Source organism: Sapajus apella, unplaced genomic scaffold, assembly GCF_009761245.1.
Source record: "Sapajus apella isolate SASKATOON/1434 unplaced genomic scaffold, GSC_monkey_1.0 scaffold40, whole genome shotgun sequence".
Lineage (NCBI taxonomy): Eukaryota > Metazoa > Chordata > Mammalia > Primates > Cebidae > Sapajus > Sapajus apella.
In genome coordinates this window covers 21,559,186-21,585,591 of record NW_022436980.1, presented here as the reverse complement: position 1 = coordinate 21,585,591, position 26,406 = coordinate 21,559,186, and the positions used below count along the sequence as shown (strand labels likewise).

Sequence of the window (26,406 nt, the reverse complement as noted above, 5' to 3'; positions counted from 1 at the left end):
ATGGTAAACTGTGAATAATAATGGTTTAAATTGATATAAAACATTTCAATAATTTATAAATTTACAAAATATTGTTATAGGCCCGGCGTGGTGGCTCACGCCTGTAATCCCAGCTACTCAGGAGGCTGAGGCAGAAGAATCGCCTCAACCCAGGAGGTGGAGGTTGTAGTGAGCCAAGATCGTGCCATTGCACTCTAGTCTGGGCAACAAGAGCGAAATTCTGTCTCCAAAAAAAAAGTTATTATAGTTTGTGTTCCAATATTATAAAAATAAAAAAAAATTGTATATAATCAGCATTTCCTCTACTAAGGAAAGGGAAGTAACATTCACGTACTTTTATTTTTGGAATTCTGAAACTTATCTCACCTTATTTGCCAGATTTATGCATGTGCTATTAACTGTTCAGTCTTTCTAATCTATTCCAACTGCTCATTTTTGTTGTTAGAAATTGCAAAATGTAGGAGCCATTGCTTAAGGTGAAAATTACCTTGTTTATCTATAACAGAGTATGAGGCCAAAAATCCGCGTCCAGAAACGTGGATTCCACTCATGAACAGCAATGTGATTTCATTGCTTTTTGATTCGATTGAATGGTTCATTGGCAACCCCAGACCACAGTATTTGCCTAGGAATGAAAGAAAAGCAGATATTTGTTGTGATTCTCATAAAGTCAATAACATTTGCAATGCAGATAACAGACTCAGAATAATATACCAAACTGGCTATTAAATTAGTATAAAATAATGACTAACATGCTTAATGATTACAAATCGTATTACTCTGGAGGAAAAAAATGCCAAGTAATAACTATTCAAAAGGAAAAACAGTACACGCATCACTGACCTTATAAAGATCTATTTCCTGTGAAAGGCATGTATGCTCTTTAAAAACAATAATGAGGGACTAAAAATATTAATAAAATATTTCATGCAGACAGGTGGCTCACAAGTGAACTGATGGTTAATTAGTAGTGTTCTTAACATGCTTTCCTCAGACCCCTTAGATTGTGGCCTCAGGTCATGCCTCAAGTCTTTTATTGGACCTACTCTATTTACTTCTGAGGGTTGTTGGATTTCTAAATCTCTTTAGATGATCTCATCTGATCCCATGGCTTTAACTATGATCTGACAACTCACAAGCTTTACCTTCCATCCACAGCTTTTTCCTTGAATGTCAGATGCATATATATAACTGCATGCCTAACTTCCATTCTTTAATGTTTATCACAGGGGTGTTCAATCTTTTGACTTCCCTGGGCCACACTGGAAAAAGAATTATCTTGGGCCACACATAAAATATGTTAACACTAACAACAGCTGATGAGCACAACAATCAATCAACCAATAAACAAGTAAACATAAATAAATCACATAAAAAAATCTCATAATGTTTTAAGGAAGTTTACAAATTTGTGTGTTTATATTCAAAGCTGTCTTGGGCCGTATGCAGCCTGGAGGCCACAGGTTGGACAAGCTTGGTCTATCAAATATATAAAAAATAACATATTCTCAATATAGATCTATGATATTAAGATAAAAAAAGAACAAGAAAAATTAAAGCAAGGCATCTACTAATAAATAATAAAAATGGATATTTTTATGTGCTTCGAAACTTGTAAAAGAAATTCTGAATAAGGAGTTCCAAAAATGTTTTGAGCTATGGCACCATCACCTGAATAAGAGTAATGTGGACTTTCACTGATGATACTCGATCTTATGAGTAGCGAATTCTAATGAATTGAAAACAAAACAAAATCTCACGAGAACTAGTATATAAACTTAGCTAAGTCATAGGATCGATATACAAAAATCAACTGCATTTCTATATATGCTAGTGACAATATGAAAATTTTAAAACTCCATCCATAGTAGCATCACAAAAGTTAAAATACTTAGGGATAAAATTGTTTTAAACAGTACACTGAAAAATATAAAACACTGCTGAGAGAAATTAAAGAGCCAAACAAATGAGAAGATACATTAAATTCATGAACTGAAAGACTCAATATTGTTAAGATGTCAGTTCTCCCTATATTGAAATATTGATTTAATGCAATCCCAATTCCAATGAGCATTTTTCTTTTTTAAAAAAAGAAATTAACAAGCTGGGTCTAAAATGTATATGTAAGTGCAAAAGGATATAGAACAGCCAACATAATTTTAGTAAAGGAAGAAAAAAAGCAAAGGGCTTAAATTACTGTATTTTTAAACTTAGGATAAAACTAATTAAGACTGTGATATTGTTGAAGGACAAACTTATATACATAATATATACAGTTGTATTTTGGTATGAAGGATAGGTTCAAAAACTTCTCTTGGATACCAAAGGCCCTGATATAAAATGGCTTAGTATTTACATGTAACCTATGCACACTCTTCTGTTGCTTTAAATCACCTCTAAATTACTTAAAATATGTAACACAATGTAAATACTATGTAAATAGTTGTTATTCTATATCTAAGGAATAAGGACAAAAAAATCTGCATGTGTTCAATACATTTTTTTTCTTGAATTTTTTTTTTTGGAGATGTCACTCTCATTGCCCAGGCTGGAGTGTAGTGGTGTAATCTCTGCTCACTGCAACCTCTGCCTCCCGGGTTCAAGCGATTCTCCTGCCTCAGTCTCCCAAGTAGCTGGGATTATAGGTGTGTGCCACCACTACCGGCTAATTTTGTATTTTTAGTTGAGATGAGGTTTCTCCATGTTGGTCAGGCTGGTCTTGAATTCCTGACCTCCGGTGATCCGCCCGCCTCAGCCTCCCAAAGTGCTGGGATTATAGGCATGAGCCACCGCTCCTGGCCTTTTCCTGAATATTTTGATTTGAAGTTAGTTTAATCCACAATTGCCGGATCATGGATAAGTAGGGCTGACTGTATACTGTACATATAACAGCATATATATATATACAATTGTGCATCAATAATAATTGGAATGTGCTCTGAGAAATGCACTGTTAGGCAATTCCATCACTGTGCAAACATCATAGAGTGTACTTACATAAACCTAGTTAGTATTAGCCTACTACACACTAAGCTACACTAGGCTAGGGGCCATATGGTATAGCCTATTGCTCCAGAGCTACAACAGCACGTTACTATGCTGAGTATCATAGGCAACCGTAACACAATGGCAAATTTTTTTTTATCTAAACATAGAAAAGATACAGTAAAAATATGGTATAAAAAATTTTAAAATTAACAACTGTATAGGGCAGCTCCATTATCATCTTATGGGACAACTGTCATATATGCAGTCTGTCATTGACCAAAATGTTACGCGTCAAATGACTGTATTTCATTCATATATATAGACAGGTATAGGCATCTCAATGGAGCAGAGGAGAGTTCACATATATGGTCAAATGATTTCTGACAAAGGAGTCAAGATAACTCAACAGGTTGAAGTTGAGTTGAAGGATAGTCCTTTCAAGAAAAGTATTAAACCAGTTGGATAAAAATACGCAAAACCAAAATGAATTTAGAACTTTACTTCACAACATATACAAAAATTAAGTCAAAATGGATTACAGGTCTAAATGTAAGAAAAATGTAAAACTCTTACAAGGAAACATAGGAGAAATCTTTGTGGCTTTAGGGTTAAGCAAAGATTTCTGAGTTTGAATACCAATTCATTAAAGAAAAAATGAATAATTTGGATTTTATCCAAATCTAAAATGTCTGCTCTTCAAAAGACACTTTTAAGAAGATGGAAAGACAACACTAGGAGAAAATATTTGCAAAACATTTATCTGATAAAGGACTTATATCTAGAATGTATAAGGAACTCCTGCAATTCAATAATAAGCCAATCATCCATTTTTTTCCAATTGGTTAAAGATTTGAATAAGACTCTTCAACATAGAAGGCATACTATATGACAAGTAAGCACATAAAAAGATGCTCAACAGCATCTGTCATTAGGGAATGAATATTAAAGCAACAACAGGATTCAACTACATACTTGAAACAATGTCAATAATCAAAAAGACTGACAATATACCAAGTATTGGTAAGGATATGCAGAAAATGGGACCTTCATATGCTACTGGTAGGAATATAAAATGGCAGCAATTTTTGAAATACCATTTAGCAGTTTCTTAAAAAGTTACAATATAAACATGTACTTATACAGCCCAGTAATCCACTTTTACTTATCTACCCAAGAAGAAAGAAACTATGCCCACAGAAAGACTATGTAAAATGGTCACAACAGTATTTCTCATCTCTGCCTCAAACTGAAATTTTCATCGACTAATGAATAAACAAAATGTGGTGTGTGTATATATATATATTCATACAGAGGAATATTACTCAATAATGAAAAGGAACAAACTACTGATACATGCAACAAAATGAATGAACCTCAAAAACATTTTCCCCTGAGCCAACGTTTCCAAAAGATTATACAAAAATAGAACTGTGAAACTTATGGAGAATTTAAAAAATAAATTATTCTCTAAAGCTAAGGGTTTTCCCTGCCCACTGAAAAAATACTATATTTTATTTTATTTTTTTTTTTTGAGACGGAGCTTCGCTCTTGTTACCCACGCTGGAGTGCAATGGCGCGATCTCGGCTCACCGCAACCTCCACCTCCCGGGTTCAGGCAATTCTCCTGCCTCAGCCTCCTGAGTAGCTGGGACTACAGGCACGCGCCACCATGCCCAGCTATTTTTTTGTAGTTTTAGTAGAGACGGGGTTTCACCATGTTGACCAGGATGGTCTTGATCTCTTGACCTCGTGATCCACCCGCCTTGGCCTCCCAAAGTGCTGGGATTACAGGCTTGAGCCACCGCGCCCGGCCTAAAAATACTATATTTTAAATAATTTTATATTTTATGTAAATATATCTAAAGACAGTCAATTGCTCTTTTTTTCAGAAAATGAGAACAATTTAACCCTAAGTCTAAATTGGCAGTTGTCAGTTAAAGCAAAGCAACAAAGTCAAACAAATAAAAACCCAATTTTTAAATGTCCAACACGGTCCCTAAGATTTCGCATATGAGCTTTTCTTTCAAGATATAACTAACTAAAGCATTACAAATTCTCGATTATTAATAATCAACCTTATGCATTAATAACATTGTTTTCAAAAATTTTAGGATGAGCGAGAAACCAGTTTGCTCTATCTGAGAATAAGTTCTAGCCTATGTATCAACAGAATAACAAAGACGGAAGTTATATTCTATTCTACATATCATTATGTGTTAGACATTTTTTTCACAGCTTAGTAAGCTAAATTCAATTTTTTGGGTTTGTATTTAGACCAATCTGATATAAACTGACAAAAGCCCCTCAAGTAAATTTTCTCCTTTTATAGGCACAGAAAATAGGCTCTATGTCTTGTGGGTCATCAACGTGGGAGCCTGGATGCTGGAGGGGGGTTGGGTGCAGAGAATACTTAAGCAGCAGGAAGTCAAAGAAGTCACAGAGGAGAAAGTGGCTAAAGACTCCATTCGAGTACCAAAGGCGATGAAGTAAAGGGTCTCAGGAAAATGTGGTAAAGTATAGAATTCCTAATCTCTTAAAATAAATCCAACCAAGGGGATAAACTATAGTTTATTTATGCTATTATTTCCTTTAGTATGGAAATTTATGATTTCAACTTTCCTATATTTTAATAATGATGCAATAGATTTGTTCATATGCACAGCTTTTTCCAAACGAAGTTCAAGGCACGCTGCTTTCCAAAAGAGTTACCCTAATTTCTATTACTTCCATCAACATAGTGAGTCTGTGTTTCAAAGCAGCCTTATGGCCATTCTTCCCTGTTCACAAGTGCTTTAGAAATCTATAAACTTCACAAAAGTTCAGAATAGGAAGAGAGAAAAGTAATCACCCTTACATAATTATATTACACAGATATAACCACTAATAACACTTAGGCAGGTACTCTCTAGGCCTCAGCTCTATCCATCTGATAAACGAAAATAATAATAGTATTTATCTCAGTGTTATGGTCATCATTAAACGAATATAAATGTATATGTGTGTATGCACACAATAATGGTATCATTCATGTGTCTATTCATCCATGCATGTGTACTCTAACTTTAACATATACTACTACTAAACTTTTCAAAAAGGCTGCACCAATTTATTCCCTCTCTCCCAAGCAGTAGTTGAGATAAAGACACTTGTAGCTTGTTATTTTCTTGATTAGCTTTTCCAATGTGTGTTGACTTGTAAAATTTCCTCTAGTATGTGATCTTTTTATGCTTCTAGGGTATTTTTTTTTTTTTTTTAAATGGAGTCTCTCGCTCTGAAGCCCAGGCTGGAGTGCAGTGGCATGATCTTGGCTCACTGCAACCTCTGTCTCCCAGGTTCAAGCAATTCTTCTGTCTCAGCCTCAAAGTAGCTGGGATCACAGACACACACCACCACACCTGGCTAATTTTTGTATTTTTAGTAGAGACAGGGTTTCACCATATTGGTCAGGCTGGTCTTAAACTCCTGACCTCAGGTGATCCTCCCGCCTCAACCTCCCAAACTGCTGGGATTAAAGGCATGAGCCACTGTGCCTGGCCTTCTAGGGTATTTCTTACAGAGGACTCCCTGTCACTTTTCTTTCTTATATGTTACATATATGGCAAAAGGGAGATTTTTCTGGGTAAGCCTGAACTAATTAGGTAGGCCCATTAAAAGCACATTGTTGTCTCAGGTTGCAGAATTGGAAATAAGAAAGACATATGCCAGGTGGTCTGGAAGAAAGCAAATATCTATGTTCTGACCTGTATATCAGGGCCATTGCAAATGGCCTCTAGAATCTTAGGGCAGTCCCTGGCCAATAGTTACCAGGAAAATGGGGACCTCATTTTTACAACTACAAGGAAGTGAATTCAACCAACAACTAGTATACTTGGAAGAGAACCATGAGCCCCTGATGAAAAACGTATTCTCAGCTAATACCTTAATTTCAGCTTGGTGAGACCCTGAGCAGAGAATTCGACCTGAGCAGAGAATTCAGTCATCTTCAGAGCCATCGAAACTGAGATGATAAAACTGTGCTGTTTTAAGCTTCTAAGTTTGTGGTAATTTGTTATGAAGCAAAATAAAACAGAATCCAACCAGGAATTTAGTGGATAGTAAGAATACTGTGCTTTTGGATGACTGAATCTGATAGAGGTATGAATGATGGCTCAGCACCCAAATCAGCCCACAGCCCTCTTCGTCTGTACAGTTTTGGGCTATACTTTCCTTCAAAAGTGCTTCAATTGGTGTTAAGGTTTTCAAAATCTGGAAACTTCATATCAATTCTGAATTTCAACTTCTCTTGAAAAATCACAAGGAAAAAAGGAGATCTAGGCCAGTTTTCTAAGTGGTTGCCCTTAAGTAGTGTCTATCCCATTTGAAAAAGTCACACTCCAGTCTGCCACGGCCCTACCACTCCACAATGCCCCCACTCCTGAAGCTCAGCTATCATTTATCATCATGGCTATGCTGTTATTCCTCGTACACCTAGTCCATTTTGCTTCTTTATTTCATCTGTCTAGATTCTGTTGGCAATGAGTTTCTATCCACTTGGACAGAGTGTAGAGACCTTACGGTCATCATGCCTCTTCTGATGTCCACGTCAACCACAGATGATGAACAAACAAATTAAGCTCTTAAAGATGTTAAATGGAAACATTCTGTATTCAAAAGACAAGGGAAAGAGTGCATCTGCCTCTGATAAACTAGAACTACAGTTAATATTGTTAGGAAACTTAAGAAATCTTATTTATGTTGTCAATTAAATGGAAGCTCATTCAACTTGCTGAGGTGTGCCATGGAACAACACTCTCGTTAGGAACCTGCAACTCAGAAGGATGAACCGGAGGGCAGAGGCCCTTGCCAGAACAAAAGTACATCCGTTCTGTCCACTTCCAGTTGATGGAAATGAAGCCTGCTTAAAGAGCATCAGTCCTAATGTACAAACTTATTTAAGAACAGGTTTTGCTGTTGTTGTTGGTTTGTATTTTAGTAACTAGTACAGGAGTACCTCCAGTCTCAAAAACAAAACTTAGAATTCTCAAAGGAACTCATTTACTGAATATATATTATTGAAACACTGAATATCTAGGCACTAAGGCAGGCAGGTCCTGGGGAGTCGGTGATGGAATGAGAGGCAGTGATGCCTTCAGAAAGCTTAGTGTAGTGGGACAAAGCAAATTTACAGGTGAAACTTCTAAAGCACAGAAGAGGCCACTACAGTCCCTGGACAATGTTTACCATAGATGCTATTATTAAATAACTTCCATCAGTAAGTTTCTTTAACCGTCTGGCTTCGAGGACCATTGCCTTGTGCTTGGTGGGCCACAGTGAGGTGGAGATGTACAAAGGAAACCCCTGACTTGGAGTGGTTGAATGTTCTTTTGAATGACTAAAATGTCTTCCCATAATCATTTCCCTTATAGTGTGAATAAACTGTTCTTTTCGGCTGTATTTAGCCTTAGTTTTAGCTGCTTCAGCAAAGACTTGCCTGCAGAAGATAATGATGGGATAGTATAGTTCTAATTTCTTTTTAAACAATTAGACTATTGGGTATATATTTAAAATGGGACATAACAAGATATTTACTAGGCTTAAAAGGGATTTAACAATATTACTAAAAATCAATTTGCCTCTACTTCTAAAAAACAGTGGTTTTATAAAAGTATTTTAAACTATGTTTTTCTACATCATAGTTATTGTACATCTTGATTTTAGAAAAGTGGCTACTTTAGTGTTATTTTTCTTAAGCAGCAGGTCTGATATTTGCACATTTTAAAGTGAATAAAGGTCACATGGGAAAAATGTACCTTGGCACTATGACTCCTACCTCACATAACACAGATAAAAATCAATTCTGAATGGACTAAGGATAACATATGCAGAAAGAAATACAATAAGGCTTTAAGAGGAGAAACCTTGAGAAAAGCTTCACAACCTAGGAATGGGCAGAAATTTCCTGAACAGAATACAAAAAGTACTAATTATAAAATAATGGAAGTAAACGACATAAAATTAATATTTATAATAAGATACCAATAAAGGAGTAAAATGACAGCCCAAAGCAATGGAGAAGATACATGTGCAACATCTAAAAAGAACCCATTACCAGAATACATACAGAGCTCCCACAAATGAATAAGAAAAAGATCTCCCAATAGAAAATACGAAAACATAAACAGATTCTTTACAAAAGAAGACATTAAAATGGATAATAAATATAGGAAAAAAGCAAAATATCATCAGCTATCAAGGAAATGCAAAGCAAACTATATATAATGTGCTATTGGTACATACACCAGAACAGTTAACATGGAGAAAAGCAGAGAATGGAAACTGGAACTCTTACACACTGGTAGTGGGTATAAAATAATACAGGCACAAAAACATTTGGCAATAACTGCTAAAGTTGAACATATGCAACCCAGTGACCCAGCAATTCATCTTCTAGATACAGAAACGTATACTGATGCACATCTTCTACATAAAAAAGTGTCAGTTTCACCAAAAGTGTCAGTTTTCACACCAATATAACATAAAAATTTTTATTTTTTTAAATAAATCCAAAAGTCAGGGAGAAAATGTACTTCATTTTAAAACTCTGCATTTCTTTTATTATAAGCATAGATACCTCCTCCAAAACCCTCTTTCAGAACTGCACCTCATACAAAACAGCACATAGGTTTTTACCACTATCTACCATGGTAACCAAACAGTCTTGATAGAAAAATTTATAGCATTCAGATGGGCCAAAATATTCATAAGGTAATATCAAAATTCCCCATCAAAAGTTTCCAAAAACTTCTACTTTAATAAAGGGCTTCTAGAGTTATCTTTTGTTAATTCCAAGTTCTCTTAAAAAAAAAAAAAAAAGAATTATCTTTCGGAAAACCAGCCAACTCCTGAAAGAAGAGAGGTTCACATTCTGTTTCTTAATAAAACCTCTTGAAAAGGTAGTGATTCAAAGTCTTAGCTCTTACTAAGTTGACAGGTTCTTTCAGTATAGCTGGCAGTTTCTCATGCCAAGTATGCTAATACAAAAAGCAATGAGTCATAATAAAGGGTAGACTTCAGCAAATCCAGATGTGGTGCCAAGCATCACAAATGAGACATACACAGAATACCAGAAATTTCTTTAAAGCTTTGCACTCTTCACTACTTAGATGTCAAAACCTTTTAATATTCACTTAAAAGGCTCACCAACAGGAATTCTTGGATGGGGACAGCATCTCATATGGAGTAAGTTCTCTCCAGTTAAATGCTGTTGAGAAACAGACAGTTGTCAATTCCTCAATGATTGGCCTCAAAACCTTGGAGGAAACATTTAGGACACTGAAAGAACAAAACAAAACAACAAAAATATATGCAACCTCTCCCCAACTACAGTCTCCTCTCTCAGAAGGAAAAAAAAAAATACATTAGCAGAGGGGCCTAACATGAGCTACAAAGCTTATAAACCACTGAAAACTGCCAGCCCCTAGCCACACAAATAGAGAGGTACAATCTTAATCTACTTAAAAATACACACTATTTAGAAAACAAAAAATAGGAGTCCCTAAAATTTAGTTTATGAAAACCCTCTTCTATAAAAACAGTGATGGAAACCACAGCACAACACTCTAAAGTTAATTAAATGTCCTCAAACATTTGGTATACGATAAACATCTTGAAGCATAAATTCAGAAACTAGGAGCAGAAATGAACAAAAAAACAGAAAGAAATGAGAGTTAGTTGACCTCAGGAAAGAAACATGAGAAAAAGACAAAAGTATACCAAAAACGAAGAATTGAGATCACATTATAAAGTGCACAAGGAATTACAGATTTTAATGAAAACAAAGAATGTTGACAAGAAGTAAAAAACAGACTAAAAAGAAAATTTAAAAACTAAAAAGTACCAATGAGAACGTGGCTGAAATGAAAGGGGATATGATGGCAAAGAAGATTCAACTGATGTACAAGTATTTAAAATAAACACACCAATGGAACAAATATTAATATTAAAAAATAGGGGATTGCTGGCAAGATGGCCAAATAGGAACAGCTCTGGTGTGCAGCTCCCAGTGAGATTAACGGAGAAGGTGGGTGATCTCCACATTTTTTTTTTTGAGACAGTCTTGCTCTGTCGCCAGGCTGGAGTGCAGTGGCGCAATCTTGGCTCACTGCAACCTCCACCTCCTGGGTTCAAGCAATTCTTCCACCTCAGCCTCCCGAGCAGCTAGGACCACAGGTGCGTGCCACCACGCCCGGCTAATTTTTGCATTTTTAGTAGGGAGAGGGTTTCACCATGTTGGCCAGGATAGTCTCGATCTCTTGACCTCATGATCCGCCTGCCTCGGCCTCCCAAAGTGATCTCCACATTTTTAAACTGAGGTACCTGGTTCATCTCATTGGGACTGGTTTGACAGTGGGTGCAGCCCAAGGAGGGCGAGCTAAAGCAGGGTGGGGCGTCGCCTCACTGGGAAACACAAGGGGTCAGGGAACTCCCTCTCCTGGATTTTAACCTGCACTCTGGCCCAGATACCGCACTTTTCCCATGTCCTCACAACCTGCAGACAAGGAGATTCCCTCTGGTGCCTACAACACCAGGGCACTGGGTTTCCAGCACAAAACTGGGCAGCCATTTGGGATGAAACCGGGCTGGCCACAGCAGTTTCTTTTCAAACCCCAGTGGCACCTGGAACGCCAGGGAGACAGAACCATTCACTACCCTGGAAAGGGAGCTAAAGCCAGGGAGTCAAGTGATATCTGACTTGGTGGGTCCAAGCCCCACAAAGATCAACAAGCTAAGACCCACTGGCTTGAAATTCTCACAGCCAGCACAGCAGTCTGAGCTTGACCTGAGATGTTCGAACACGGTGGGGGGAGGGGCATACACCACTGCTGAAGCTCAAGTACATGGTTTTAACATCACAGTGTAAACAAAGTCTCCGGGAAGTTAGAATTGGGCAGAGCCCACAGCAGCTCAGCAAGCCCTCTCCAGGCGGAGTGTCACTAGATTCCCTACTTGCTGGGCAGGGCATCTCTAAAAAAAAGGCAGGAGCCCATCAGGGACTTATAAATGAAGCCCCACCTTCCTGGGACAGAGCACCTGGGAAAAGGGGCAGTTGTGGATACAGCTTCAGAGGACTTAAATGTCCCTGCCTGGCAGCTCTGAAGAGAGCAGTAGATCTCCCAGCACAGTGTCCGATCTTTGATAAGGGACAGAATGCCTCCTCAAGTGTCTCCCCGAACCTGTGCATCCTGACTGGGAGACATCTCCCAGTAGGGGCTGACTTCATACAGGAGAGCTCTGGTTGGCATCTGGCAGGTGCCCTTCTGGGACGAAGCTATCAGAGGAAGGTACAGGCAACAATCCTTGCTGTTCTGCAGCCCCTACTGGTGATTCTCAGGCAAACAGCATCTGGAGAACTTCCCCAACCTAGCAAGGCAGACCAACACTCAAGTCCAGGAAATAGATAATACCACAAAGATACTCCTCAAGAAGAGCAACCCCAAGACACATAATCATCAGATTCACCAGGATTGAAATGAAGAAAAAAATGCTAAGGGCAGCCAAAGAGAAAAGTCAGGTTACCCGCAAAGGGAAACCCATCAGATTAATAGCAGATCTCTTGGCAGAAAGCCTACAAGCCAGAAGAGAGTAGGGGCTAATATTCAACATTCTTAAAGAATTGTCAGCCAAGAATTTCATATTCAGCCAAACTAAACTTCATAAGCCAAGGAGAAATGAAATCCTTTATGGACAAGCAATTGCTCAGAGTTTTGTCACCACCAGGCCTGCCTTACAAGAGCTCCTAACAGAAGCACTAAACGTGGAAAAGAACAACCAGTACCAGCCACTGCAAAAACGTACCAAACTGTAAAGACCATTGACACAATGAAGCAACTAGAGAAGCAAGGGCAAACCAATTCAAAAGCGAGCAGAAGACAAGAAATAATTAAGTTCAGAGCAGAACTGAAGGAGATAGAGGCACAAAAAACGCATCAAACAAACAAAAAAAAAACAAAGAATCCAGAAGCTAGTTTTTTGAAAAGATCAACAAAATACATAGACTACTGGTCAGACCAAAAAGAAGAAAAGAGAGAAGAATCAAATATATGCAATAAAAAGCAATAAAGGGGATATCACCACTGATCCCACAGAAATACAAACTACCATCAGAGAATAAACACCTTTATGCAAACAAACCAGAAAATCTAGAAGAAATGTATACATTCCTGGATGCTTACACCCTCCCAAGACTAAACTAGGAAGAAGTCGAATCCCTGAATAGACCAATAACAAGGTCTGAAATCAAGGCAGCCATTAATAGCCTATCAACCAAAACAAGTCCATCACTAGATGGTTTCACAACCAAATTCTATCAGAGATACAAAGAAGAGCTGGTACTACTCCTTCTGAAACTATTTCAAATAGAAAAAGAGAGAATTCTTCCTAACCCATTTTATGAGGCCAACATCATCCTGATACCAAAACCTGGCAGAGAGACAACTAAAAAAGAAAATTTCAGGCCGATATCCCTGATGTACATCCATGTGAAAATCCTCAATAAAATATTTGCAAACCAAATGCAACAGCACATCAAAAAGCTTATCCATCACAATCAAATGGGCTTTGTCCCTGGGATTCAAGGCTGGTTCAACATACCCACATCAATAAATGTAATCCATCACATAAACAGAAACAGTGACAAAAATCACATTATTATCTCAATAGATCCAGAAATGACTTTCAATAAAATTCAACACCTCTTTATGGTAAAAATTCTCAATAAACTAGGTATTGATAGAATGTATCTCAAAATAATAAGAGCTATTTATGACAAACTGACAGCCAAAATCACACTGAATGGGCAAAAACTGGAAGCATGTCTTTTGAAAACCGGCACAAGACAAGGATGCCATCTCTCTCCACTCCTATTCAACACAGTATCAGAAGTTCTGGCCAGGGCAATCAGGCAAGAAAAGGAAATAAAGGGTATTCAATTAAAAAAAAGAAGAACTCAAATTGTCTCTATTTACAGATAACATGATTGTATATTCAGAAGACCTCATCATTCCAGCCCAAAATCTCCTTGAGCTGAAAACCAACTTCAGCAAAGTCTCAGGACACAAAATCTATGTGCAAAAAACACAAGCATTCCTATACACCAAAAACAGAGAGCCAAATCATGAGTGAACTCCCATTCACAATTGCTACCAAGACAATAAAATACCTAAGAATACAATTAACAAGAGATGTGAAGGACCTCTTCAAGGAGAACCACAAACCACTGCTCAAGGAAATAAGAGAGGACACAAACAGATGGAAAAACATTCCATGTTCATGGTTAGGAAAAATCAATATTGTGAAAATGGCCATACTGCCCAAAGTCACTTATAGATTCAATGCCGTCCCCATCAAGCTACCACTGATTTTCTTCACAAAATTGGGGGAAAAAAACCTTAAATTTCATATGGAACCAAAGAAGAGCCCGCATAGCCAAGACAATCCCAAGCAAAAAAAGAAAAAAAAAAAAAAAAACAAAGCTGGAGGCATCACAATACCTGATTTCAAACTATAGTACAAGGCTCTGGTACCAAAACAGAGATATAGACCAATGGAACAGAGCAGAGGCCTCAGAAATAACACCACACATCTACAACCATCTGATCTTGACAAACCTGACAAAAACAAGCAATGGGTAAAGGATTCCCTATTTAATAAATGGTGTTGGGAAAATTGGCTAGCCCTATGCAGAAAGCTGAAACTGGATCCCTTCCTTAATACCTTATAGAAAAATTACCTCAAGATGGATTAAAGATTTAAACCTAAGACCTAAAATCATAAAAACTCTAAAAGAAAACCTAGGCAATACCATTCAGGCCCATAGTCACGGACAAGGACTTCATGACTAAAACACTAAAGAAATGGCAACAAAAGCCAAAATAGACAAATGGGATCTAATTGAGCTAGCAATGACAATAAAACCTAAATAGACAAATGGGATCTAATTAAACTATAGAGTTGCTGCACAGCAAAAGAAACTATCATCAGAGTGAACAGGCAACCTACCGAAAGGGAAAAAATTTTTGCAATCTATCCATCTGACAAAGGGCTAATATCCAGAATCTGCAAAGAACCTAAACAAATTTACAAGAAAAAAACAAAGAACCCCATCAAAAAGTGGGCAAAGGATATGAACAGACACTTCTCAAAAGGAGACATTTATGCAGCCAACAAACATGAAAAAAAGCTCACCATTACTGGTCATTAGATAAATGCAAATCAAAAACCAACTTGAGATACCATCTCATGCCAGTTAGAATGGTGATCATCAAAAAGTCAGGAAACAACAGATGCTGAAGAGGATGTGGAGAAATAGGAATGCTTTTACACTGTTAGTGGGAGTGTCAATTAGTTCAACCATTGTGAGAGACAGTGTGGTGATTCCTCAAGGATCTAGAATTAGAAATACCATTTGACCCAGCAATATCATCACTAGGTATATACTCAAAGGATTATAAAACATTCTATTACAAAGACACATGCACAGGTATGTTTATTGTGGCACTGTTCACAATAGCAAAGACTTGGAAACAACCCAAATGCCCATCAATGATACTAGATAAAGAAAATGTGGCACATGTCCACCACTGAATACTATGCAGCCATAAAACAGGATGAGTTCATGTCCTTTGCAGGGACATGGATGAAGCTGGAAACCATCATTGTCAGCAAACTAACACAGGAACAGAAAACCAAACGGGGCATGTTCTCACTCATAAGTGGTAGCTGAACAATGAGAACACATGGACACAGGGAGGTGAACATCACACACTGGGACCTGTCAGGGGGTGGGGTGCTAGAGGGGGGATAGCATTAGGAAAAATACCTAATGTAGATGAAGGGGTGATGGAAGCAGCAAACCACCATGGCACGTGTATAACTATATTAACAAACCTGCATGTTCTGCACAGGCACCCAGAACTTAAAGTATAATAAAAGAAAAAAAGTAGACATATAGAATTACCTCAAACTAAAACGCTTCTGTATAGCAAAGAAAACAATCAACAGAGTGAAGAGACAAAAAAAAAAAAAGAGAGAAAATACCTGCACGCCATGTATCTGGTAAGGGGTTAATACCAAAAACATATGCGGAGTTCAAACAACTCAAAGGCAAGAAAACCAGTAACTTAAAAATGGAAAAAGACCTAAGTAGGTATTTTTCAAAAAGAGTTTAATAATCACCTCTCCTAAAATACAAATGGCTATCAGATATATGAAAAAATGTTCTGTACCACTAAACCCCAAGGAAATGAAAATAAAACCACAATGAGATATCACCTCACACTTGCTAGAATGGCTATTATCAAAAAGACAAAAGATAACAAGTGTTGGCAAGAATGTGGAGACACTGGTACCCTTTTACACTATTGGTGGGAATCTAAATTAGCATAGCTATTATGAAACCAGTATGGAAGTTCCTCAAATGCTAAAAATAGAACTACCATATGATCTAGTAATTCCACCTCTGGGTATACATATCCAAAAAAGAAAAGGAAATCAGTATGTTGAAAAGATATCTGCACTCCCATGTTCACTGCAGCATTATTCACAACAGCCAAGATATGGAATCAATCTAAATGTCCATCAATGGATGAATGGATAAAGGAAATGTGGTATAAGAACACATGGAATATTATTCAGCCTATATTAAAAGAAAAAGAAACCCTGCCATTTGCAACAACATGCATGAAACTAGAGGACATGATATTAACTGAAATAAGCCAGGCATAGAAAGAGATATACTACATGATCTCACTTACACATAGTATCTAAAAAAGACAAACTTACGGAAGCAGAGAGTGGAACGCTGGCTACCAGGGGTTGAAGTGGGAGTTGGAGAGCTGAGTTGGAGAGACGTTGGTCAAGCGACACAACAATTTCAGTTAAACAGAAGCAATGAGTTAAAAAGAACCACTGTGTAAGTGTATTGTATACTTAAAAATTGCCAACAGATTTTTAAGTGTTGTCACCACAGAAACTAAGTATGTGAGGTAACGTATTTGTTAAATAGCCTGATTAAGCCATTCTACAATGTATACACACATAAAAACATAATGTATATCATAAATATGTACAATTTTCATGTCATTTAAAATATTAAATAGGAAGTATTAAAACTATAATCCAAGAAAATTTTCTAGAAATAAAGGAAGACCTGAATTTACATACTGAAAGAGTCCACTGGATACCAGAAAAAAAACCTGTAATGATCAACTCCAACACGTATCCTTAGAAAACTAACTTTAAAGGTAAAGAAAAAAATCCTCATGATCATTGTACAAAAACCAAATACCTTATAACGGCAAGAGAGTTCAGTTGTTATCAGAAGTAAGGCGGTTATGGAATGGCACTTTTTTTTAACTCAAAGAAGTAACATTTGAATCCAGGATTTAGATATTATCAAGCAACCCACTCAAGTCTCAAGGCCATAAAAAAATTTGCAAAGTAAGCACTTTTAAACATGAAAAATCTGCACCATAAACCCTTAAGGAATCAACCTATTCAAAGATGAACTTCATCCAAACGACAGACTAGTGGGAGGACTTGAGGAAAAAGACAGTGACCATTTATTATATTTAATTACAGATCTAGGAAAGTTAGAGATGTGATTGAAGAATAAGAAAATATGATACACACTATGTGTTATGAATACATATTCTGAGAGTGCTATGATTTGGATGTAGTTTGTCCCCATCATGTCTCATGTTAAAATATATTTATTTGCATTATTTTAAAAAATTTCAACAGCTTTAGGGGCACAAGTGGTTTTGGTTAAAAGGATAAATTTTATAGTGGTGAAATCTGGGCTTTTATTGTGTCCATCAACCAAGCAGTGTACATTGTACCCAATAGGTGATTTTTTAAAACCTTACCCCTCTCCCCCTTTCTCAGTCTCCAATGTCCATTACAGCACTCTATGCTGTTATATATCCACAGAGTTAGTTCCCCCTTATACGTGAGAACACGTGGTACTTGGTTTTCTGTTCCTGCGTTACTTTACTTAGGATAATGACCCCTAGTTCTATCCAAGGTTCTGCAAAGACATTATTTCATTCTTTTTAAAGGCTGAGTAGTATTCCCACTGTGTGTGTATGTGTGTGTGTGTGTGTGTGTGTGTGTGTGAGAGAGAGAGAGAGAGAGAGAGAGAGAGAGAGAGATGCACACACACACACATCTCACATTTTTTTAGCCACTCACTGGTTTGATGGGACTCTAAGGTTGATTCTGTATCTCTGTAGTTGTGAATTCTACTGTGATAAACATACTAGTGCAGGCATCTTTTTGATATAATGACATATTTTCCTTTGGGCAGATATCAGTGGTGAGACTGCTGAACCAAATGGTAGATGTCACTTTTAGTTCTTTGCTAAATCTCCATACTGTTTTCCATAGAGGTTGAACTAATTTACATTCTCACCAGCAGTGTGTAAGTGTTCCCCATCTGCACCAACATCTATTGTTTTTGAATTCTTAATGGCCATTCTCATTAGGGCAAAGAGGTATCCTGTTGTGGTTTTAATTTGCATTTCTGTGATGACTAGTGATATTGAGGATTTTTCATACATCTATTAGTCTTTCGTGTATCTTCTTTTGAGAAATGTCTGTTCATGTGTTTGTCTACTTTTTAATGGGATTATTTATTTATTTTCTTGCTAATTTAAGTTCCTTGTCGATTCTGGATATTAGTCCTTTGTCAGATGTATAGTATACAAATATTTTCTCCCATTCTGTAGGTTGTCTATTTACTCTGATTATTTCTTTTGCTGTGCAAAAGTTTTTTAGTTTAATTATGCCCCATTTTATTTATCCAGAATTTTTCCAAGGGTTTCTTCTAAAATTGTTATGGTTATGATTTCAGGCCTTACATTTGACTTTTTTTTTTTTTTTTTAAAAGGTGCGGCTTGCTGCTAGCACTCATTTAATTTTACATAAATACATTTTTTGAAGCAAATCTGACTGATATTCAATGTGAAAACAAAATATAGAAACTGTTTCTGGAGTTATTTCTAAACAGAACTAACATCAGAATTGTCTGAATCATCAGAGTCATCTATTTCAGAAAAATTGAGTTCATCAAATGAAGCTTTGACCAACAACTGTTCAAGAACAATGTTAATATCACGTGTAGGAATGCTATGCTTTCTAGGATTTGACATTTTCAGTGATTCAGATTATATTTTGTAATTGGAAATACCACTACTTAAAATGGAGTGCTATAAATAGGATGATGTCTTTTGTTTCCAAAGTTGATATACTACAGCAATGCAAAAATAATACTAATAGTGTGCTATTTGGTGGCAAAGTTACCTTGGGGTAAACACTGCAGCCGCAAGCACTACTGGCAAGTATTCGCAGAGCAAATGGGAAAAGGGTTAAGTCTTTAATACACCTTGAGTAAATTTCTGTAGCTGGTGAGAGATAGGGATCCAGTTTCATTCTTCTGTGTATGGCTGTCCAATTTTGCCAACATCACTGAATGAATAGGGTGTCCTTTCCCCCACTGTATGTTTCATTCTGCTTTGTCAAAGATCGGTTAGTCGTAGGTATTTGGCTTTATATTTGGGTTCTCTATTCTGCTCCATTGGTCTATGTGTCTATTTTTATACCAGTTATCATGCTGTGTTGATTACTATAGCCTTGCAGTATAATTTAAAGATAGGTAATGTGATGCCTCCAGATTTCTTCTATTTTCTTAGGACTGCTTGGGCTATTCAGGCTTTTTGGTTTTATTTGAATTTGGAATTTTCTTTTCTACTTCTGTGAAAAATGGTGTTTTTGGCAGGGTATGATAGCATACCCTTGTAGTCCCAGCTACTTGGGAGGCTAAGGCAGGAGGCTGAAGCAGGACTAGAGTAGTTATCATGAGAGTGGGTTGTTATAAAGCAAGTCAGCCACCTCGGTCCCCTCTCTCTTTGCACGAGCCCCTTCCACTTCCAGTTTCCTCCATGAGTTGAAGCAGCACAAAACTTTATCAGAGGAGCTGTCCACTCTTGCAGTTTTCTTTCAGTCATCAGAATTATGAGCCAAATAAACATCTTTTCTTTATAAAACATCCAGCTTGAGTTATTCTGTTGTAGCCACACTAAACAGAATAAAACAGAGGAAACTGGGTACTGAAGGAAGAGGAAAGAAGTCTAGTTCATTGAATGTTATATAGGCAATAGGTAGAAAATAAAGAATACCATTAAAAATGGACAAATCAGATAGTAAATGATTAAGACAATAGGGACTACAGGCATTTAAAAAAGTATAAATCAAAAATTGAAAAGCAGCACCTAGAACAAAACTACAAACCTTACCAAACACTGAAAGACACTTAAAAAAAAAACAGAAAGAAAGAAAACAATGCAGAAAAATAAACATGACAAATATAATACACATAACTTTAAATGTTATGGAAGAGTTAAAACATATCAGTTATAAATAAATGCCAGTGAATTTAATTTAGACATTAAAAAATATTTTCAATTTGGCTCATAAAGACCCAAAAATATGCAATATACAAGAAACATACCCAAAACAAAGTGATTCAGAAACGCTAAAAATAAAGTGATGGGCACAGACACAGCAGGATAATGAAAACAATAAGGAATAAATAGGAAGGTATGTGTGTGATACTGGTGTCAAACAAAGGATATTTAAACTAAAAAGTACTATATGATGAGTAGGAAACTTTTAAATGCAAGAAGTCATAATTTAAAATGAAGATATTAGAATTACTAATACGTAGTCAATGACACAGCAACTTTATAAAAGCAAAACTTTCAGGAGATACAGCAAAGAAAGAGAAAGAACCACACTAAATAGGAGATCAAGTAGATAAAATAAGAATATGGAGGATCTAAACAGCAAAATAAAGAGATATTTTAAATGCATATCAAACTTTTTACCGTAGAGAGTAAACCTTCTCAAGTATATATAGAATAGTCACAAAAAATCGATCATATATTAGCTTATAAAGAAGTCATCAGAAAGTTCTATAAAGTAGAAATTTTACAATGTTCTCTGACTATAATGTAATAAAATTCTAAATTATTAGCACTAATAAAGAAAGTTCCCTTCAACTAGAAATAAGTCTATTAAACAATTATTGGATAAAAGAAAAACATAGACCAAAATTATGCAATTCCTAAAAAAATGACATGATTGACCCATATTAATCAGTGATATCATTCTTAAGGATGTGATCAAAGTAAAATTCATAGGCTTAGCTATTGTTATCAATAAAAATGAAAGAATAAGCGAATTAAATTCCTAGCTAAAATCTAGTAGTTGACAAAGTCAAAAGAAAACAAAAATTTTAAAAACATGAAAAGAGATTATGCAGATAATAGAAAAATAATAGATCTAATAAATCAAAATTCATTTTTTTGCAAAACTTAACAGAATAGGTATGCCCCTAGCTAATGTAATGAAAAAAGAGAGTGGGAAGCATAAATATGTAAACCAAGAAATGAGAGGAGGGAAATAACTATTAGAAAAACACTGAAATAGCCATTATAATAAATTAAGATTCTGTTTTACAGACATCACAGCATATATATTAGATCACCTAGGTGAATGGGTAATTTGCCAGGCAATTACAGTTTACTACAATTGGACCCATTAGAGGTAGAAAGTTCCAACACATCAATTGCCTTAGAAATGGTGAAAGTCATTAAGGAAGCATCCTACCAAAAAAGCACAAGACGCAGATAGTTTCACAGTGTGAATCCTTCAAAAACTAGTGTTCAAATTCTCTGTAAATGTTTTCCAGAGAACTAAAAAGGGAAACTTCCTATTTCTATTTATATGTATAATATCAATAACTAAACCTGAAAAAGACAATGCAAAGTAAATTACAAACTAATATCACTTATCAATATTTATGCAAAAATACTAATACAATATTAGGAAACATAAACCAATGCCACATTAAAAGAACGCCACACCATAACCTAGAGATATTTATTCCAACAATGCAAAGTTGGTTCAATATTAGGGAAGCCATTAATATAATACACCATACCAATAGATTTAGATAGAAAAACCGTTATCATTACCTCCACAGATGCTAAAAAAGCTTTTCAACAAAATTCAATATTCTTTCTTGATAACAACACTTAACAGAAATCAGCGGATACTTTCTATTAAGGACCAGATATTGCTACACCCCCAAAACTCATTGCTGTTGAATTCCCAACTCTTAATATGACTATAGTTGGAGGTAGGCTCTTTAGGGAGGTAATTAAAATTAAATGGTTTTAATTTTCCTAAGGTAGGGCACTGATCCAACAAGATTAGTGTCCTTACAAGAAAAGACATGAGAGAACCTGCTGTTTCTCTCTTCTTATCCTTCCAATCTCATCATGTGAGGATACAGGAAGAAGGTGGCCATCTAAAAGCCAGGAAGAGAGCCCTCGCCAGGAACTGAATTGCTTGGTATCTTGATGGGGGACTTCTAGCTTCCAGAACTGTGAGAAAGTAAATTGCTGTTTTTTAAGTCACTCAGTCTATTGATTTTGTCATGGCAACCTGAGCTCAAACATGTTAAATTTCCACTATGATAAGGAACCTGGAAAGGATGCTCACTATCTCCACTACTGTTTAACATAGTCCTGAACTGGAGGTATTAGCCAATACAATTAGCTAAGAGAATCAACCATAGGCATAAGAATTGGAAAATAGAAGTAAAACTATCTCTATCTGCAGATGTGATTGTATATCTGAGAATCCCTAGAAAGTCAATGATAAAACTAACTGAAATAATTTTTAAAACTCAGTATAGTGGCACGATATAAAAATCAATATACAGAAATCTAGTCTTCACATAATTAGGAACCCTTTAGAGGATATAATGGCAAAAAACAAAAATAAAAACACCTCCACCTGTGTCGCAACAAAGACAAGATTTAGGATTAAGTGTAACAAAAAGTGTGTAAACCCTACACATAAGAAAAAGTTTAAAACACTCCTGGAAGACAACGAAAGTAGATACGAAGAAAGGAGAAAAAAAAAGAGCTCGTGGTCTTGAACACAATAACGTAACATCGTTAATTTATAGATAGCACAATCTCAATAAAAACATCAACGAGCTTTTTTATGGAGTTAGATAATCTGATACTAAACTTCACGTGGATAAACAAACAGGCAAGAAGAGCCAGGAAAACACTAAAAACGAACATTTCTGAAAGGAGATTCGCCCTGTCAGGTACTGACACACACTGTAAGCCTCCGAAAGGCTTTACAAAACAGCCATGTTCTGGTATGTGGATAGATACATTTGCGGAGTGCAACACAAAGTCCAGAAATAGACGCAAGTACGCTGAGGACTGCAGTATATGATAAAGGCAGCATTTCAAACCACTGGGACAAAGATAAACTTTTAAATGCATGGTGATGGAACAAGTGGTTAGTCATCTGGAAAACACAATCAGATCTACATTTCATGCCATACTAAAGAAAAAACCCCCAACATACCAGGGACCTAAATATAAAAAATGAAACCACATAATTCCACTACGAAAAAAATGGGTAAATTCAACTTTAATCAGGATGTATGAAGAGGCTTTCTAACTATGATTTAGAATCTAGATGCAATTTATAAACGAATGATGAATGTATTAACACATTTTGAAAAGTTTGCATGGTTAAAATAAAGCACTGTAAACGAAGTCAAAAGACAACTGGCAAGTTAGGAGAAATTTGCAGCATATATCACTAATATGTTTATAGACTAATATTCCTAAAAGATAATGAGAACTCCTAAAACCCGAGAGAAGCAAAGACCAAAAAAACTTGACAGATGGGCAAATGGTGAGTGCTGGTAGTGCCAGCTACTCAGGAGGCTGAGGTGAGAGAATCACTTGAGCCCAGTGGTTCGAGGCCAGCTTGGGCAATATAGCAAGATTTGTCTTTAAAAATTAAAAAAAACTTAACGGAAAAATGGGCAAAAAACAGGAAGAGATAAAAACCTTAAAAAAAAAAAAAAAAAAAAAAAAGGGGGGCCGGGTGCGGTGGCTCACGCCTATAATCCCAGCACTTCGGAGGCTGAGGTGGGTGGATCACGAGGTCAAGAGATCGAGACCATCCTGGTTAACATGGTGAAACCCACTACTAAAAATACAAAAATTAGCTGGGCATGGTGGCGCAGCCTGTAGTCCCAGCTACTCGGGAGGCTGAGGCAGGAGAATTGCTTGAACCCAGGAGGCGCAGGTTGCAGTGAGCCGAGATAGCGCCATTGCACTCCAGCCTGGGGAACAAGAGCGAAACTCTGTCTCAAAAAAAAAAAAAAAAATTGACCTTCTACATAATGGGAAGAAACAGTCCAACTTCACTCATAGTACGAGAAATGCAAATTACAATTATACTGATATACTATTTATCATTATCAACTGGCAAAACTCAAAGACATAACAAGCCACTTTGTTGGGAGAGCTGTGGAAAACAAGCATTTTTATGCTATGGAAATGCAAATTGGTAGAGGGGAATTTGGCAACGTCTAACAAAGCAAAGAATTTACCTTTTGACTTAGCAATGGCACTTCAGGAATCTACACTAAAGACACCTCCAACAATACAAAAATAGTTTGTAACTGTTAAATACTGAAAGCAACCAACATAACCATTCAAAAAAGAGTGATTAAATAAACTACGATACATCCACACTATGGTGTTCTATATTGCTGTAAAAAGAATGAGGATCATCTCTCTGAAGTAATGTACGGTGATTTCCAGAATACACTGATAGGTGAGGTGGGGGGGGGAAGCAAAGTACAAAAGAATACTCAAAGAATGTTAAATTTTGTATAAGAAAGAAGAAAACAGAAAATGTAAATACATCATTTGTATAACAAAGTGCAGAAAAAATAAAACAAAGACTAATGCAATTGGTTAGCGACAGGGAGTGGGTGGAGATGGAGTTAAAAGGATAGAAGGAGAGGAATGTCACTTCTTTGAGTATATCTTTTTGTAGAGTTTTAACTTTGAGAATCATGTTAATCTTTTACGTATTCAACAAAAAAGAAGGAAAACCAACAAGGATGAAGAAAAAAACTATAATGGAAGATGAACAGAAAACAGATGAACCAAACTATATTTCAGATGAGTAACATAACCACATTGAAGGGCAGCTGGTGGTGGAGTAATCACCAGCCCAAGGAATTTTTGAATATAGTATTTAGACTCTTAAGTCCCCAGGTATGAATTCTAGGTAGCAGGCTTCTTTCAGTTCGAGTCATGGGTTAGCAATTCTAAAACTATTTTCTGGTTACAGCACTGAACAAATAAGTAAATATATTATAGGTAACGGAAGCTAGATTTCTCACTGTCAGAGAAGTGAGTTAGAAAGAAAAATAGGAAAAGGACAGAATGAACCCTGTAATGTTGGACTAGTATTAAATGTATCAGCATAAACTCATGCTGTTTAATATAGGCAGATAAATATAAAAAAATAACACAGGTACATGGATATACATATGTATATACAAATGTCTATTTACTAAATCTGTCTATTGATAGGGCATATGGTAGTTCACTGGGCTAAACCTAGTAACCACACGTTGATTTCTAATACCATTCTCCACTAAAAAGAACCAGGATTTCTTGAAGAAATGGCTGATTCCAGGGCTGGGGCAAGGCAAATACAAGATAAATCTAGAATATTCTATGCCACAACATAAAGAAGTACTCAAAGAATGATGAGGGTATCACGAAAGGACACGGGAGCTGGCTTGAAGTGGCTCACACTGGAAATTTGGGACAATCTGAGCACCAAAATAATGACAGTAAAGGGTGATAAGTGACAGCCTAACGGGAATCCACTGAATTCCCACTGATATAAACAAACAAACGGGAGAGAAGAGAAAGATCCTGTTTTTAGTAGGAAAAAAAACTAGTAGATACAGAAGGATTAATGAAATTAGAAAATCATAATTGACTCATAAAAGATTATGCCAGATCTAGTGGGTTTAAGTTTAATGAGTAACAGAATATTTCCATCATTTAAAAAATTCTCCCCATCAGACATGTATTGATTATAAAGAGCAGCATACAGTGTAGAAACCTGGGAGACATCACCTTAGCCAAAATATCAACGTTCACAGCACCAGTAATGGGACAAATCAATCTCATGTTCCATGATATGATACACTGAGAACATCGCTTCTATGACATTCTTGCCAAAAGTCTGTCCCTGGAATCTAATCATGAGGAAGCATCCGACAAACATCCCAGGAAATAATCAACCCATACACTTTAAACATGTGAACATCAGAAACACAGAGAGACCAATGAACTCTCTTCTCTTTTAATGCCTGCTTTCTAACGGGGCACTGAGAAAAGATGATACAGGAGGAGGAAAAAAAAAAAAAAGATTCGGTACCATTATCACTGAAATCTTTATGCCCAC

General features: G+C 36.4%; 1 protein-coding gene across 5 annotated transcripts in view; it reads right to left on the bottom strand.

Annotated features, from left to right (window-relative positions):
- Nucleotides 1-26,406, bottom strand: part of DCBLD2 (discoidin, CUB and LCCL domain containing 2) — a 99,288-nt gene that overhangs the window by 51,322 nt on the left and 21,560 nt on the right. For 3 of the 5 annotated variants that reach the window (XR_004275498.1, XM_032299286.1, XM_032299289.1), the window contains exon 3: nt 488-625. The exons of 1 other annotated variant lie outside the window; for it this stretch is intronic. Coding sequence is in view for 3 of the 4 variants with exons in the window: in XM_032299286.1 (XP_032155177.1) it covers nt 488-625 (138 nt within the window). In the remaining variant the exon portion in view is untranslated. Of the gene's footprint in view, nt 1-487; nt 626-7,542; nt 7,611-26,406 lie in introns of those variants that run through there. One more of the 5 variants, XM_032299290.1, reaches the window with a different exon arrangement.